The sequence below is a fragment of the Muscardinus avellanarius genome, assembly GCF_963383645.1.
Source record: "Muscardinus avellanarius genome assembly, chromosome: 11".
Lineage (NCBI taxonomy): Eukaryota > Metazoa > Chordata > Mammalia > Rodentia > Gliridae > Muscardinus > Muscardinus avellanarius.
This window is the reverse complement of record NC_137797.1, coordinates 26,649,421-26,662,425: the sequence shown is the minus strand read 5'-3', so window position 1 is coordinate 26,662,425 and position 13,005 is coordinate 26,649,421. Positions and strand designations below refer to the sequence as shown.

Sequence of the window (13,005 nt, the reverse complement as noted above, 5' to 3'; positions counted from 1 at the left end):
TTTTCTCAAGCGCTACCGAGACTTGTCAAGGTGCCCAGCATTTGTCTCTCTGTCCGGACCTTAATTTCTAAGAGGGCAGAATCCAGGGAGATCTCATTCACTGTTTCATCCACTGTGCTTAAGAGGTAGGTGCGTTTCCACCCCAACCGAGTTGGAATTATTCTCTTTTCATGTTCCCACACTAGTCACCTGTACAATGAAAATACGCCAAGTGCTTAATATTACTAGGTGTGCTCATAGGCATATTTTATCTACTTTATAACCAGAACTACTAGATTCTAAGACTTATATATATTTGTTAAGTAGTTGTTATCAAAACAAATAAGTAAGTCGGACGTGGTGGCGCATGCTTGTAATCCCAGCATTTGAGAGGCTGAGACAGGAGGATCGCGGTTCTCAGACAGCCTCAGCTACTTAGTGAGGCCCTTGCAACTCTGTGAGATCTGGTTTCAAAATAAAGAGTTAAAAAAAATAAGGCTGGGGTGTAGCTTGGAGGTAGACTGCCCCTGGGTTCCATCCCCAGTTCATAAAAAAAAACAAATAAGTAATAAATATTCATATAATACAAACTGCCAATTCTCTCCCTCCCATTTGCACTTCCTTGATGTAAATGAAGAGAACAACATCAGATGAGCCGGATCTGCCATGTGGAGCTGTAATACCAACTTTATTGTCATGCAAATATTTGGGTGCCAAGACGATGGAGGGTCCTTTTCTAAGTGTTTCAGCCCCATCCAGGGATGTGACTAAAACAGGCAAGACCTCTGCCCTATGGAGCTTGTATTTCACCAAGAAAGGCAAATATTCCTAAATATATTATAGGCGCTAAGTGCTATTAAGAAAAAATAAAATTATAAAAGGGGAGAGAATGGCAGTTTCTCCTTTAGCTGGGAAGACAGGGAAGGCAGCTCAGATGATATGTGGGTAGCTACGTAGACAGTGTGAGGAAGCAAACCAGCTGAGCTGCAGGCAGGGTGCAGAGGCAGGATGTGCTCACTGGCAGGTACAGGGATAAAACCTGTTTCAGGGCACAGAAAGGGATGGCGAGAAGCGACTGCAAAGGCGGAAGCCAGATCATGCAGTGCTTCATAGGAAAACATCTGAGGAGCTCACCATGGCAGACAGATACCTAAGAACAAGTGCTGGTGAGGATGTGGAGAGACTGGCACCTTCAAACACAGCTGGTGGGAGCCTAACATGGTGTAGAAACCCTGAAAAACTGGCAGCTCCTTAAAAAGACAAATGTAGAGCTGCCATATGACCCAGCACTTCTGCTCTAGAGAAATGAAGACGTATATTCACACCAAAACTTGGGCACCTTATTAGTGGCATCATGTAGATGAGCCAAAAGATGGAAACAAAGCCAGTCCCCTTCAACTGACAAAAGGATAAAGAAAATGTGGTCTGTCCCTAGAAGGGAATATTTTTAACTATAAGTGGAGTATTGATACATGCTACAACATAATGAGTCTTGAAAACTGAATGCTAAGTGAAAGTAGCCAGCCACAAAGACCAAATATTATGCAATTTCATTGATATGAAGTGTTCAGATATAGGTAGAACTATAGAGACAGAAAGTAGTAGACCACTGGTCGCCTAGGACTGGGGGGAATGGGAGAATGGACGGTGACAGGTTTCATTTTGGGAATCATAGAAATGTTTTAAAATTGATTTTGGTGATGATGACACTATTCTATGGACACACTAAAATCATAGAATTATACACTTTGAACTGGTGAATTCTAAGACAGATGAATATATCTCAAAATACTGTTACAAAAAAAGACTATCTGGCTCTTACATTTACCTTTGACTAATGATATTTTTGTCAATAATAATTATGCAACTCTATTACATAAACTTAGGAACATAGAGGACAATTTCTAAAGGAAGACAAACTAGGAGAACTAACCTAGTTTTTCTATTAGTCAAAGGCACAAGGGAGAAAGGATGAGGGACTACTATAGATTAAAAGAAGCTGAAAATCATGACAATCAGACTTAACAAGTAGGCCTTGAATCCTGATTTGAACAAATTCTAAAGACATCAAGATACTATAACTGGGACTTCCGGGAAGATGGCGACCGAGAAAAGTGGGGCTTAAGAGCCCCGCTAACAACCAATCTCCATTACCACAAAATCAGCGCCTTTCATAGCCAGAAAACACCATCACCAGAGAAACAAAAAAAATCACCAGGCTCCAGAGAGAAAGCGGACTGAGAACAGAGCTCAGAGCCACAGAGGAGATACACCGGCCTCACGCCCGAGGACGCGGCAGCAGCGCTATACTGCTGGCGGCAGCAGCGAATTCACCGGACGGCTACAGCAAGCCGAGGTGAGCCACTGCAGAACAGCCAGGCAGGATCTCTCGGCGCAGGGAGCATCTAAAGCTCCCAGTGGCTGAGCTCAACACACTGTGCAGGGACTCAGAGTGGAACTCAAAACCAGAGAAGAAAAAATACGCCAGCCTCACGGCCGAGGGCGTGGCAGCAGTGACATATTGCTACCGGCGGCGGCAGCAGCAGTGAATTCATCGAGTCCAGTACAGCTACATCTGTGTACTAAAGAATGGTGAGTCAAATTGTGGGCCACAGAGGAGAAATCCCAGTACTGTACTCCCTGGGACTTGACCCAGTGGGGGAGTGGCGGTGTCAGAGATATCACACCATAGGAGAACGTGCAACCTGGCACCCCCCATAGTTTAAAGCAGCCTCTATCGACTCTCTGGGTCGGAGACTCTGTGATACAACCCAGTAAAGGAGTAGTGGGGTCAGAGATACTACAGACTCGAGATCCAGAGCACCTTAAGCGAAGTCATAGTGACCCAAGGGAAGAACCCAGAGAAGGCACAAACTTCCGAAATCATGGGAAAGAGGAATAACACTGGAGCAATGAATGCCCACAACCCCACATCAGAACCCGATAAAACAGAAAATCAGAGATTTCTAGAAGATCAAATCAGGAAAATAACTGTAGAAATAATAGAGGTGCTTCGAAAAGAATTCAGAGAGAGCCAAAAAGAGATAAAGGATGCAATTAATGAAGTAAAGGCCTCAATTCAAAGCACAAACAACCAATTAGACCACATGGAGAACAGAATCTCGCTCTTAGAAGATGATCATTCCAAAAATGAACACATAGTTTCTAATCTAGAAAAAAATATCCGACAGCAGGAATCTGACATTGAAGAAATATGGGCCCATTTTAAGAGAGCTAACCTAAGAATAATTGGAATAGTGGAGGGAATAGAAAGTGAAACCAAAGGGATCAACAATCTTTTCAAGGAAGTAATAGCAGAAAATTTTCCAAACATAGAGCAAGAGGTTGATACACAGGTCCAGGAAACTTATAGAACTCCCTTTAGACAGGATCGGACAAGAGGATCTCCACGCCACATAATTGTCAAAATGACCAATGTGGAAGCCAAGCAGAGAATCTTAAAGGCAACAAAAGCAAAGGGCCAAGTGACATTCAGAGGCAAACCAATTAGAATCACTCCAGACTTCCCAAACCAAGTCATGAGAGCCAGAAGGGCTTGGAGTAACATATTCCAAACTCTGAAAGAAAACAACTTCCAGCCAAAAATTTCCTACCCAGCAAAACTTTCTATCAAATTAAATGGGGAAATAAGAAGCTTCCACGACAAACAGAAACTGAATGAATTTATGTCTTCAAAACCAGCGCTAGAGAAAATACTCAAAGAGATTAACTACAAAGAAGAAATAGGTAACACACACCAGAACCAGAGAAACAAGATTTTCCATCCAACAGACAACTAAGATTGGTTATCTGTGGAGATTCATTATTTATGTTAGTCTTTTACCTATCTCTAAATGGTATTGTTTGCCTTTATTGTTGTTAATTTTTAGGATGTCTAGTTGGAATATTAATATACCTTCAGATATAGCATTTGGAAATATTTTATCCCATTCTATTAGTAATTTTTAACTCTGTTTACATTGTCTTTGGATATACAATATTTTTTTTTATTTTTTAGGGAGTTTGTATACTCTTCCGTTGCCTGTGCCATTGAAATCATATCCAAGAAATCACTGCCAATTTCAATGTTGTGAGGTTTTATGACCCAGATTTTCTCCTAAAAGTTTATAGTCTTAAGATTTATATTTAGGTCTTTTATCTATTTTGAGTTAATATTTGTATATGGGATTAGGTAAGGGTCCAATTTTATTCTTTTCCATGTAGTTATTATTTTTCAACAATATTTAGTTAAAAGATTATTATTTCCACCACCAAATGTTTGTGGAAACCTTGTCAAAAATAACTTGACAATATAGGGAAGAATTTAGCTCTAGGCTTTTATTTAACTCCAATGGTTTATATATCTGCCTTTAGAACAGTACTACACTGTTTCAATTATTGTAGCTTTATATGGTTTGAAATCAGAAAATATATATCTTTTAGCTTTGTTCTTTTTCAAGATCATTTTGGGTATCTAGAGTCCATATTCCATATTAGGATAGATTTTTTTCTGAAAAATAAATATATAAATATATGATAGTTTCACCTAAAAAAATAGAAAAAAAATATTCTCTGGTAAGAAAGAAAGCAAAAAGAAATATTGAAATGTTATCTTTAAGTCATCAAAAGCTTGGTATCAGACAAATGAAACTGTTATGTGAAATTATCATTTTTAATTTTGGATAAATTGCTATAATACTAGATGTCAACCACTAAGCCAAGCATGGGAAGGAGGGATGGGGAGAGAATGGGGTGGGGATCGGGTGGGGGCTGACTGGGTGATGTGTGCATGTATGTCTATAAAAGTTTGTTTCCCACTATGGTGTATGAATACAATGCACCAATAAAAATAAATAAATAAATAAATAAATAAATAAAAGATACTATAACTGGAAAATCTTGAATATGTATTTTGTGGTGATACCTGGACTTACTCTTATTGTCCAGTGGTGTTGGATGTGAAGCAAATGTGCAAACCATTGAATCAGGGTGAGGTATATGAGGATTCCTGGTACTCGTCTCTCCAGTTTTCAATATGTTTTTAAAAGTCTCATTGAAAAACAAAACAGCCAAGAAACCACTTGATCTAGGTATACTTTCTTGGTTCTTAATCTTATTCCTTCGTGAGCATCAGAATCACCTGGAAAATGTGTGTGTGTGTGTGTGTGTGTGTGTGTGTGTGTGTGTGTGTTACTGAAGGCTGAACTCAGAGGCATTCTATCTCCAAGCTACACTCCATGCATATATATGTGGTGGTACTGGGGTTCCTGGAAACCCTTCTACCTCCGGGCTACACTCCCAGACCTACTTTATATTTTTATTTGAAAACAGGGTCTCTTAAGCCAGCGTGGCTGACTTTGAACCTGCGCGACCCTCCTGTCTCCGCCTCCCAAGTGCGGGGGTTACAAGCGTGCACCACCACGCCCGGCCCAATATTTTGTTTTGAAACAGAGTCTTGCAAGGCTGTGGAGGGGCTTGCTAAATTGCGGAGGCTGGTCTTGAGCTTGTGATCCTCCAAGTAATCTAAGATTACAGATGTGCGCCACCATGCCCATCTTAAAAAATTTTTTAAACACAGGTGGATCCCCATTCCTCCCCACAGTTTCTGGTTAAGCAGATCTGAGAGAGGGCTTCAGAACCTGCATTTCTAATTAAATAGAAATTGATTAGGTATTGATTAAAATGATATCCAGGTAATGCTGATGCTGCTGGTAGAGATTCCACTTGGAAACTGCCCACACAGTGGTTGGTCAGTGACACCTGTCATCCTGAACTTGCTGGTCTTACCTTGTTCCACATGCTCGACGACCCTGAGGGCCTTCCTCGCTGCCCACCCTCCCATGGAGACGTGATCCTCGGTGGCAGCACTGGTGGAGAGGGAGTCCACAGACGAGGGGTGGCAGAGAGCCTTGCTCTCGGAAACTGCAGGAGATCAGCACAAGTTAAGAAGTACCCCTAAGTAGCTAAAATGTCAAAATATCCACTGCATGGGAGACCCTCTCTAGGAGCTCTTGGTTCCCATGCACCAGACAGTACAAAGTTTCTTTGGGGAAAAAAAAGTCAGGTTTTTTTCCCCCTCAAATAAGAAGGACTCAAAGTTCTACTGAGCTTTGAGATAAGACAAGGGTGAGACACGTTGCAAAGCCTGGAGTCATTGAGTACACCAAGAGACTTGGCGAAAAGACATGACGGTCTCATTCAGGTACTTAAGAACCATCCGACTGCTTGCATGGAGCAGAGGAGGGCTTAGAATTCAGGTGTGGCGTTTGAGAATTGAGCCTGCACCTGCAGGGTTTGGGTAAGGAGATTTAGCACTTCAGAATATGCAACATTACATAAGAAGGTATTCTGAACTTAAGCAAGGGCCTCATAATGACCAGTGATATCTCTGAGAGGTGAATGGAATCCTTCCTGGGGCCTTTCAAAACTCCGCTGTGTGTATCCGTGTCTCAGGGATCTTGCAGGTATTGAGTTCACGATAGGGCCTGGGATCCCCTTCCTCTAAGGAGCTCCCAGATGATGCTATATTTTTGGTCTGAAGACAACACTTTGAGTGGCAGGGACCTAGTTGTTGGAGTTCCTTATTCCCAGCTTCAGAAGTCAGAAAAGATTAAAGTCAAAGTCTTTTAACCTCTGCCATTGGCCTTGAGCATATCTTGAGCTCTGTTTTAGACTGTAAGGGATGTGGTCCTGCAAGAACCTAAGTGTAAACTAGGGTCATCTGCTGGTCCTGGTTTCCAGGACTTTGCAGGCTCTGGCATTGCTCGTCACACGCCCTGGGGATCCTAACCGAGGGTTGTGATGACAAGCACCTTGTGGTGAGGCTCGTTCTAAAAGATAATCTAAGGTGACTCCCCTAAAAATTAAACATCATTTTCATTAAGAAAGCAAGCTGAACAACGCCAATAGGCAGCGTGGAAAGCTAAAGTCACTCAAAGCAGGCTTCTCAAGGCCCATAATGCTCTCTAAAACTCAGTTACTGCTCCCTCTACGACCATGTTAGAGTGAGAAATCTTCTTTTTGTGGGTCTAGGGATGGAACCCAGGGGCATTGACTTCTGAGCTACACCCCCTGCCCTATTTTTTATTCTTTATTTTGAAACAGGGGTCTCACTAGGTTGCGGAGGGCCTCACTAAGTAGCTGAGGCTGTCCATGAACCATGATCCTACTGTCTCAGCCTCCTGAATGCTGGGATTACAAGCGTGCGCCACCACGCCCGGCTCAAAATCTATCTTCTAAAGGGGTATTTACATAAGCAGGAAAGTAGCCATGCACAGTGGTGTTACACATCTGTGATCTCAGTACTCGGGAGCTGAGACAGGAGGTTCACAGGTTCAAGGTCAGCCTCAGCAACCTAGTGGCCCCCTCAGCAACTTAGCAACACCCTGTTTCAAAATTAGAACAAAACAAAAAAAAAAGGACTGAGAGTATAACTTGGAGGTAGAATGACCCTGGGTTCAATCCCTAGTACCAAGTAAATAATAAATAGGCAAGCAAATAAGCAAATAGAAAATCCATACTGGAACAGTGAAGATAACTCAGTGGCTGTTTGTTGGCTATTTGTGGTGAGTTTTAGTGAGAGGCATAGGTGAGGAAGGCCTTAAGAGTAATATTGTTAATAAAAACTAATATTTATTCTGTGTTTATGCTTTGCCAAGCATAGTCATTTTTATGTATTAATTCATTTCATCCTCCAAACAGCCCCAGTAGGTCAATTCATCATTTTATGCAGGGGTAAACTGAGGCTCAATAGGACTAAAAGACTTGATATGACACTGCTAATAAATTGCAAAGATGGAATTTAGCTCTAGCTGTTAATCACCATGTCATCCCACCTTTCGAGGTAGAATTGTTTAAGAAAATACAGAGGGAGACTTCCGGGAAGATGGCGACCGAGAAAAGCGGGGCTTAAGAGCCCCGCTAACAACAAATATCCATTACCACAAAATCAGCGCCTTTCAAAGCCAGAAAACAACATCACCAGAGAAAACAAAAAAAAATCACCAGGCTCCAAAGAGAAAGCGGACTGAGAACAGAGCCACAGAGGATATCCTCACGCCCGAGGACGCGGCAGACGCGGCAGCAGCGCCATACTGCTGGCGAATTCACGGGACGGCCATAGCAAGCCGAGGGGAGCCGCTGCGGAACAGCCAGGCGGGATTTCTCGGCGCAGAGGACATCTAAAGCTCCCAGTGTCTGAGCTCAGCACACGCTGCAGGGATTCAGAGTGGAAATCAAAACCAAGAAAAAAAAAAAAAAAAACAAAACGCCAGCCCAACGGCCGAGGGCGTAGCAGCGGCGCCATATTGCCACCGGCGGCAGCAGCACGGAACTCACTACAGCTACATCTGCGTACTCAAGAACAGTGAGTCAAATTGCGGGCCACAGCGGAGAAATCCCAGTACTGTACTCACTGGGACTTGACCCAGTGGGAGAGGGGTGGTGGCAGTGATATCAAACCATAGGAGAACGTGCAACCTGGCACCCCCCACGGTCTAAAGCAGCCTCTATCGACTCTCTGGGTCGGAGACTCTGTGATAAAACCCAGTAAAGGAGTAGTGGGGTCTGAGATACTACTGACTCGAGATCCAGAGCACCTTAAGTGAAGTCATAGTGACCCAAGGGAAGAACCCAGAGAAGGCACAAACTTCCGAAATCATGGGAAAGAGGAATAATACTGGAGCAATGAATGCTCACAACCCCACAACATCAGAACCCGATAAAAGAGAAAATCAGAGATTTCTAGAAGATCAAATCAGGAAAATAACTGTAGAAATAATAGAGGTGCTTCGAAAAGAACTCAGAGAGAGCCAAAAAGAGATAAAGGATGCAATTAATGAAGTAAAGGCCTCAATTCAAAGCACAAACAACCGATTAGAACACATGGAGAACAGAATCTCGCTCTTAGAAGATGATCATTCCAAAAATGAACGCATAGTTTCTAATCTCAGAAAAAATATCCGACAGCAGGAATCTGATATTGAAGAAATATGGGCCCATCTTAAGAGAGCTAACCTAAGAATAATTGGAATAGAGGAGGGAAAAGAAAGTGAAACTAAAGGGATCAACAATCTCTTCAAGGAAGTAATAGCAGAAAATTTTCCAGACATAGAGCAAGAGGTCGATACACAGGTCCAGGAAACTTATAGAACTCCCTTTAGACAGGATCGGAGAAGAGGATCCCCACGCCACATAATTGTCAAAATGACCAATGTGGAAGCCAAGCAGAGAATCTTAAAGGCAACAAAAGCAAAGGGCCAAGTGACATTCAGAGGCAAACCAATTAGAATCACTCCAGACTTCCCAAACCAAGTTATGAGAGCCAGAAGGGCTTGGAGTAACATATTCCAAACTCTGAAAGAAAACAACTTCCAGCCAAAAATTTCCTACCCAGCAAAACTCTCTATCAAATTAGATGGAGAAATAAGAAGCTTCCATGACAAACAGAAACTGAAGGAATTTATGTCTTCAAAACCAGCACTAGAGAAAATACTCAAAGAGATTAACTACAAAGAAGAAATAGGTAACACACATCAGAACTAGAGAAACAAGATTTTCCATCCAACAGACAACTAAGATTGGTTATCTGTGGAGATTCATTATTTATGTTAGTCTGTTACCTATCTGTAAAGGGTATTGTTTGCCTTTATTGTTGTTAATTTTTAGGATTTCTAGTTGGAATATTAATATACCTTCAGATATAGCATTTGGAAATATTTTATCCCATTCTATTAGTAATTTTTAACTCTGTTTACATTGTCTTTGGATATACAATATGTTTTTTATTTTTTAGGGAGTTTGTATACTCTTCTGTTGCCTGTGCCATTGAAATCATAACCAAGAAATCACTGCCAATTTCAATGTTGTGAGGTTTTATGACCAGATTTTCTCCTAAAAGTTTATAGTCTTAAGATTTATATTTAGGTCTTTTATCTATTTTGAGTTAATACTTGTATATGGGATTAGGTAAGGGTCCAATTTTATTCTTTTCCATGTAATTATTATGTTTCAACAATATTTAGTTAAAAGATTATTATTTCCCCCACCAAATGTTCGTGGAAACCTTGTCAAAAATAACTTGACAATATAGGGAAGAATTTAGCTCTAGGCTTTTATTTAACTCCAATGGTTTATATATCTGCCTTTAGAACAGTACTACACTGTTTCAATTATTGTAGCTTTATATGGTTTGAAATCAGAAAATATATATCTTCTAGCTTTGTTCTTTTTCAAGATCGATGTGGGTACCTAGAGTCCATATTCCATATTAGGATAGATTTTTTTTCCTGAAAAATAAATATATAAATATATGATAGTTTCACCTAAAAAATAGAAAAAAATAGATTCTCTGGTAAGAAAGAAAGCAAAAAGAAATATTGAAATGTTATCTTTAAGTCATCAAAAGCTTGGTATCAGACAAATGAAACTGTTATGAGAGATTATCATTTTTAATTTTGGATAAATTGCTATAATACTAGATGTCAACTACTAAGCCAAGCATAGGAGGGGGGGATAGGGAGAGAACGGGGTGGGGATCGGGTGGGGGCTGACTGGGCAATGTGTGCATGTATGTCTACAAAAGTATGTATCCCACTATGATGTATGAATACAGTGCACCAATTAAAAATAAATATGAAAAAAAAAGAAAATACAGAATCACCAATTAAGTATGAATTTCAGATTGAAAAAATAATTTTTTTAGTACAAGTGGAGTTCCAAATAATTCAGAGAGGGCATCCTGTATTTTTGTTTGTTAAGATTAGCAGCCCTATTTTAGGAATAAATATCCGTTAAAATGAAATTCTCATTAAAGCAAACTTGGGAGCCAATATGCCTGGGTTTGAATTTTGTTGTACATTTGATTGGTAGTGCAATATTGGTTACTTAATATTGAGTGCATTATTATAATTTATTTTTGGTGGTACTGGGAGTGGAACCCAGGGGCTTTCTAACTGAGCTATACTCCTAGACCTATTTTATATTTTATCTGGAAACAGGGTCTCACTAAGTTGCTGAGAGCCTCACTAAGTAGCTGAGGCTGGCTTCAAACCTGTGCGATCCTCCTGTCTCAACTTCCCAAGCGTGGGGATTACAAGTGTGCACCACCTTGCCCAGCTCGAGTGCATTAATATTACCCATTTGAATCACTTAACTTCTCAGCTCTTCAGATATCCTATCTATAAGCTGGAGATTATAATAGTATTTCCCTCGTGATATTGTTGGAGTATTGAGTTACAAGTGGGGACCTTAGCACTTACTTTGTGGTATTATTCTGACGTGTTATTTATTTGCCCCTTACAGTCTTGAGTCAGCAATCAGCTATTTTGAAGCTCAATTTTTTGAAGCATTTTGCTTCTTGTAAGCATTTTTTATATGTTGGAAGAAGATCTTAATCTTTTTTTTTCTTTTCTTTTCTTCTTTTTTTATTTTTCAGTACTGGGGATGGGACCCAGGGGCATTCTACGTCCGAGCTACCCCCGCAGCCCTATTTTCTATTCTTTATTTTGAAACAGGGTCTCACTCAGTTGCAAGGGGCCTCACTACATAGCTGAGGCTGTCCGTGAACCATGATCTTCCTGTCTCAGCCTCCCAAGTACTGGGATTACAAGCGTGCACCACCACGCTGGTCTTGATATTCATCTTTTGAGTGTTTGGTAGTGCTAACAGAATGTCCTCCAAATTTCATCATTCCAGCTGGTTCAAGTTTCACCATTAGCTATGTGCATTTTGTCTTTTGTCCTTTCTTCTTTTGATAATCTTCAAATTGAGTTTGGAAAAAGCTATAGTGATAAAGTTCACATGCAACATCAGATTGCTCTCCACAGAGAAAATGTCCATTTACACAATGTCGGTATTGTATTATTATGTTTCAGGATAACATTGTGTATATCTTATTTTATTTTTTCAAAAGAAATGTTTAAAGGATCAACCTGCAGCTGGGCATGGTGACACATGCCTGTAATCCCAGTGCTTGGGAGGCTGAGAGAGGAGGATCAAGGTTCAAGGCCAACCTTGACAATTTAGCAAGGTCTCAGTAACTTAGCAAGGCCTTGTTTCAGAATACAAAGGTTGGGGGGTGTAGCTCAGAAGTACAATGCCCCTGGGTTCAATTCCCAGTATCACTAACATAAATAAATAAATAAATAAATAAATAAGTAAATATCAAACTGCTACATTTGTACTGACAGAGGTAGAATACAAATAAAAGTGGTAAAATGTGAAATCTCATTCAAAGGCAAGATTTGGTATTATCAGTAAAATGGAAGGGCTGTCAGATGGACAGGTTTGTGTTCTGGGGAAAAGGCAGCATTCTTACCAAGGGCTGCGGCTGTGCAGTGGGCTATCATGAACCCGGAGTTCAGTCCACCTTCAGCCACCAGGAAGGCAGGCAGCTCACTGAGGGACGGATTACAGAGCCTTTCGATTCTCCTTTCGCTAATCGCAGCAAGTTCATGGACGCCAATGGCCAAATAGTCCAAGGCCTGAAAGAATGTCTCAATTCAGTTGGACGCTATTGGGATATGCATTTCGCAGCAGGAGCAATTTTTTAAAGCTTACTTTGGCTGGGTATTCACCGTGGAAGTTTCCTCCTGAAATTGTCTCTCCCCGACTGGCAAAGACCATCTTTGAAAACAGGTTAAGGCTTGAACAGAATTTTTGCTGATCATATGGTATATAACTCCTGCTCCCACCTGCTGATTTTTAGCAGTGAAATAGAGTAATCTTTGTGCAAATGTAGGATAAAGGAAAAAAGGCAGGACACCCTGAAAGAATTGTTGACGTGAAGGCACACAAAAGAAAAAAAAAAAGAAAGAAAGGTAAATTATGTATACCTATTGGAGGCCAAAAATAATGGAGTATGAAATGCTGTTTTCTCTTGAGATGAGTATCATAACTCTACTGATTTAATCATTAGTACTTGTACTCAAAAGATTTAGAAACTGAAACTAAGAAGAGAGACCAGTAAACCTGTTTGAAAGTAAATTCTCTTTCTTTGGTGAGCGCTGTGAGTTTGTGCTCTATAGA

At 40.7% G+C, this 13,005-nt stretch overlaps 1 protein-coding gene across 1 annotated transcript in view; it reads right to left on the bottom strand.

Moving 5' to 3' along the window:
- The window catches only part of HAL (histidine ammonia-lyase), a gene marked incomplete at both ends in the record, with an annotated part of 34,156 nt that overhangs the window by 6,320 nt on the left and 14,831 nt on the right, over positions 1 to 13,005 (bottom strand). Inside the window, 3 exons of the mRNA XM_080705071.1 lie at positions 5,767 to 5,901; positions 12,296 to 12,461; positions 12,538 to 12,603. Coding sequence (XP_080561197.1) covers positions 5,767 to 5,901; positions 12,296 to 12,461; positions 12,538 to 12,603 — 367 coding nt within the window. The remainder of the gene's footprint in view (positions 1 to 5,766; positions 5,902 to 12,295; positions 12,462 to 12,537; positions 12,604 to 13,005) is intronic.